This window comes from Colobus angolensis, unplaced genomic scaffold (genome assembly GCF_000951035.1).
Source record: "Colobus angolensis palliatus isolate OR3802 unplaced genomic scaffold, Cang.pa_1.0 Scaffold282, whole genome shotgun sequence".
In the NCBI taxonomy this organism is placed as follows: Eukaryota; Metazoa; Chordata; class Mammalia; order Primates; family Cercopithecidae; genus Colobus; species Colobus angolensis.
This window is the reverse complement of record NW_012116066.1, coordinates 1,567,074-1,571,034: the sequence shown is the minus strand read 5'-3', so window position 1 is coordinate 1,571,034 and position 3,961 is coordinate 1,567,074. Positions and strand designations below refer to the sequence as shown.

Genomic DNA, 3,961 nt, shown 5'->3' with positions numbered 1-3,961 from the left:
TTTTTTTTTTTTTTTTTTGACAGATGAGGAAGCTGGGGCCCAAGTAGAGGTGACTTGCCTGTAGTCATTCAACTGGTTAGCAGCAGAACTGGGCTGAGACTATGATGAGTCCCATGTTCTTTCTACTACATACCACACCTTGCTGTCTGTTGTTCCTATAAATGACATTGTTTCAAGAATTCATTTACCATCCACTTTTTGAGCTCTTAAATATTTAGTATTTTCCTAGCTCTTTGAGGCTTCCAGAGAAGAATAATTTAGGGTTATTGTCCATAGGAGAACTTATAGTCTAACTGAAGAGACAGGACACACATAAGTTAAATGACAGTCTGTCAATAATACAATTAATAGTTCAAAGCAATATATGATGAAATGTCCAGTATGTGATGCAGTGTACAAGTGCTGAGGGTTCGGTGAACTGAGGAACTACTGTAGACTAGAGGGCTCCTGTCTTTTTTTTGGGGGGGAGGGAGACAGAGTCTTACTCTGTTGCCCAGGCTGGAGTGCAATGGTGCAAACTCAGCTCACTGCAACCTCTGCCTCCCGGGTTCAAGCTGTTCTCCTGCCTCAGCCTCCTGAGTAGCTGGGACTACAGACATGCACCACCATACCTGGCTAATTTTTGTATTTTTAGTGGAGACGGGGTTTCACCATGTTGGTCAGGCTGGTCTTGAACTCCTGAGCTCAAGTAATCTGCCTACCTCAGCCTCCCGAAGTGCTGGGATTACAGGCCCGGCCTAGTTTATTATTTTATTCATTTATTCAGTAAGTCACCAAATATTTATTGATCATGTAGTATGGGCCATACATTGTTCTGGATGCTGTAAATTGAATGGGGAACAGTTTAGACAGCATACCTTTTCTGGTTGTGGTAGAGAGATTATAAGCGAGTGCCATGAAGAAAAGAGCAGGTTAATGGGATCCAACATGACCAGAAGTACACTCTACATAGAGTTGTCAGGGAAGGCCTACTGGGGGAAATGGCATTTCAAGCTGAAAGGATGAGAGGAAGACAACCTTAGGGGGTAAAGCCATGTAAACACCTTACATCAGCATGTTTGAAGGACAGAAAAATAAAAGAAGAGACCATGTAGCTATAGTACAGTGTGCATTGTTGGGGGAGGATGGCAAGTGATGGGTTTGGAGGGACAGGCAGGGTATGTCGAAGGCATGGAAGCTTATGACAGCTCTTTGTTCGCGGTAGTTTGTTTTGTTTTGTTTTTAACAACAGAAAGATGGCAATGTCTAATTTGCATTTCAAAAAGAACACTCGGGCTGTCATGTTGAGAATAAATTACAGAGGACCGCTACTGGTAGCAGGGAATGCCCATCTCTCTTTTCTACCTGGCACTACTCTATTTATCATTCACCCTTTCCCATCTCTGAGGCCTTACCAGACATTCCCTACCCACTTGCACCACAGTTGCACACTCAGTTGCTTCTTTGTGAATTTTGTATATCCCATGATCATGGTATTTACTGTTGATATTGCAGTTATTTAGTTCCATGTCTTTATCCCCTGTACGCTGCAAACTACTTGATGGTAGAAACCATGGCCTTTATTTGCTTGGGTTTACTTTTGTTTTTGGTATGCTTGGCTATTGGGAGTTCATTTGTTTTCCCTTTGTCGAATGAGAAAATGAATGGTTTCACTGAAGTGGGAATTTGCACTTGCCTTGAAAGAGTGGCCAGGGTTTGGCTAAAAACTATGAACAGACACAAAGGTAGGAAAGTAAATGATATATTCAAGAACAGTGAAGAAACCAGAGATACCAGTTTGGCCTTGTAGAGAACAGTGATGATTGTTTAGGCTGAAAATGCCAGTTAGGTCTGAAATAACTTGGTTTTAATACTCTAGGCCAGGATTTCTCAATCTTGGCACTATTGACATTTTGGGGTAGAATAATTCTTTGTCCATGAGGGTCTGTGTGTGCGTTATAGGATATTTAGCAGCATTGCTGGCCTCTGACCACTAGATGTCAGTATCACCCCCTGGTTGTGACCACCAAACCCGTTTCCAGACATTGCCAAATCTGTTGGGGACAAAATGGCCCCTGGTTGAGAACCACTGTCATAGGCTATGGGGAGACATCGAAAAAATCTTGGCAGGAGGTGGTCTAATGTAACGAGTATTTGAGGAAGATTAATTTAGAAATGAGAGTTGGATGTATTGAGAATAAAGAGAAATTGTACAGAGACCTGCTAAAGAGAAAATGATTTATACTATTTTGGTTATCGATTAGAAGGTCTTGAAGACAGATTGTGGCAAGAGTCAGGGAATCTGGGAAAGAGAACTTATGAGTTTTTTAAGTACAGAGACTTGATTTATCCACCTCTCTATTTCACCTAGCACTACACATTGAATTGATATAGAAAGATGCTCAGCGAGGTTTGTTTTCCTTTTTTGGTTGACTGGTTGAGTGAATGAATGTGGAGAGAAGGGAAGAAAGAAGAAAGAAATTGAACAACTTTCACTATTTGTATAATTTCTCTGTATATATGATCACGTTTCTTCTTTTTGATGTTCGTAGCACACTTATCATTGGAGACAGAGTGTTAGCACTTTGAAGGAAATGTGTTACAGGATTCTTAGACTGCAAAAGTGCTTCCGTTTTGTAGTGGTGATGGTGTACAGCCAATTATATATAGAACCACTCTTTATTGAATTCCACTTAACTTGTCACCAGATTAACTGATGCCCACATTCCCCTGCAAAAGATACAGAATGCCTGGGGGTTAGTAGATGCATCTCCAGTATCATCTCCAAACATGTCTGTTCCTCCCCACTGCCCCAGGCAATTGAGTGTTGGTTTACCAGGAGTCAGTTGTCAATTTTCCAAAAACTGTTTATCCAAATTATACTTATTACCTTTAGTGTTCAACATGAAATAACAAAATCTGAGTGCCAAATAGAGGTGTGGATTAATTAACAAAAAGCCCCCTATCCCATGGAAAGCTCACTTTTAATTGAGCTTATATGCTAGTCAATGTATTTCTCATTACTTAATTTTTTTGTTGTTTCACATTTGCAAATTTTATCATATTTCTGTTTCTTTTCATAACTAATAATGACTTAATTTTAGTGTTTGCATGCCATGGAGATCCAAGTCATGATACAGTTTCTGCCTGTAATTCTTATGCAACTCTTCCGAGTTCTCACAAATATGACTCATGAAGATGACGTTCCTATCAACTGCACCATGTGAGTTTCGGTGTTATAATACCAAGATGCTGTTTGAAATCTTTCTTATCTTTTAATAGAGGTATTCATTACTAGAAACTTCCCTCTTAGAACTGCTCTTTCTGCATTCCATAGGTTTTGGTATGTTGTGTTTTCATTGTCATTTGTCTCAAGATATTATAAATTTTCGCTTTTCTTTTCTGACTCAGGAACATGTTTAATTTCCACCTATTTTGAATTTTCCACGGTTTCTCCTGTGATTGATTTCTCGTTTCATTCCACTGTGGTTGGAAACATTTGATATGATTTCAGTCTTCTTAAAATTCTTAACGCTTGGTGTGTGGCCTAACATATATGGTCTAGCCTAGAGATGATTCTGTGTGTTCATGAAAAGAATGGATATTCTGTTGCTGTTGGATGGAATGTTCTGTATATGTCTGTTAGGTCTATTTGGTGTAAGTGTAGTTCAAGTCCAATATTTCCTTATTACTTTTCTGTCTGGTTGATCTGTCCATTGTTGAAAGTGGGATATTGAAGTCCTCTATTTTTATATTGCAATATATTTCTCCTTTCATGTTCATTAATATTTGCTTTATGTATTTAAAAAGATAAATATCTAAGTTCCAATTGAACTTTCTCCAATTATGTAAATGTTCTACACTTGTGTTGTTCAGTATAGCAGCCACCAGCCACATGTGGCTATTGAGCACTTCAGCTGGGGCTGGTTCAGCTGAGGAACAGAATTTTTTTTTTTTTTTTTTGAGACGGAATTTCGCTCTT

The 3,961-nt window shown here is 39.1% G+C and overlaps 1 protein-coding gene across 1 annotated transcript in view; it reads left to right on the top strand.

Moving 5' to 3' along the window:
- DOCK11 (dedicator of cytokinesis 11) overlaps positions 1-3,961 on the top strand; it is a gene marked incomplete at its 3' end in the record, with an annotated part of 157,159 nt that overhangs the window by 65,453 nt on the left and 87,745 nt on the right. Inside the window, exon 23 of the mRNA XM_011948698.1 lies at positions 3,084-3,202. Within this exon, the coding sequence (XP_011804088.1) occupies positions 3,084-3,202 (119 nt within the window). The remainder of the gene's footprint in view (positions 1-3,083; positions 3,203-3,961) is intronic.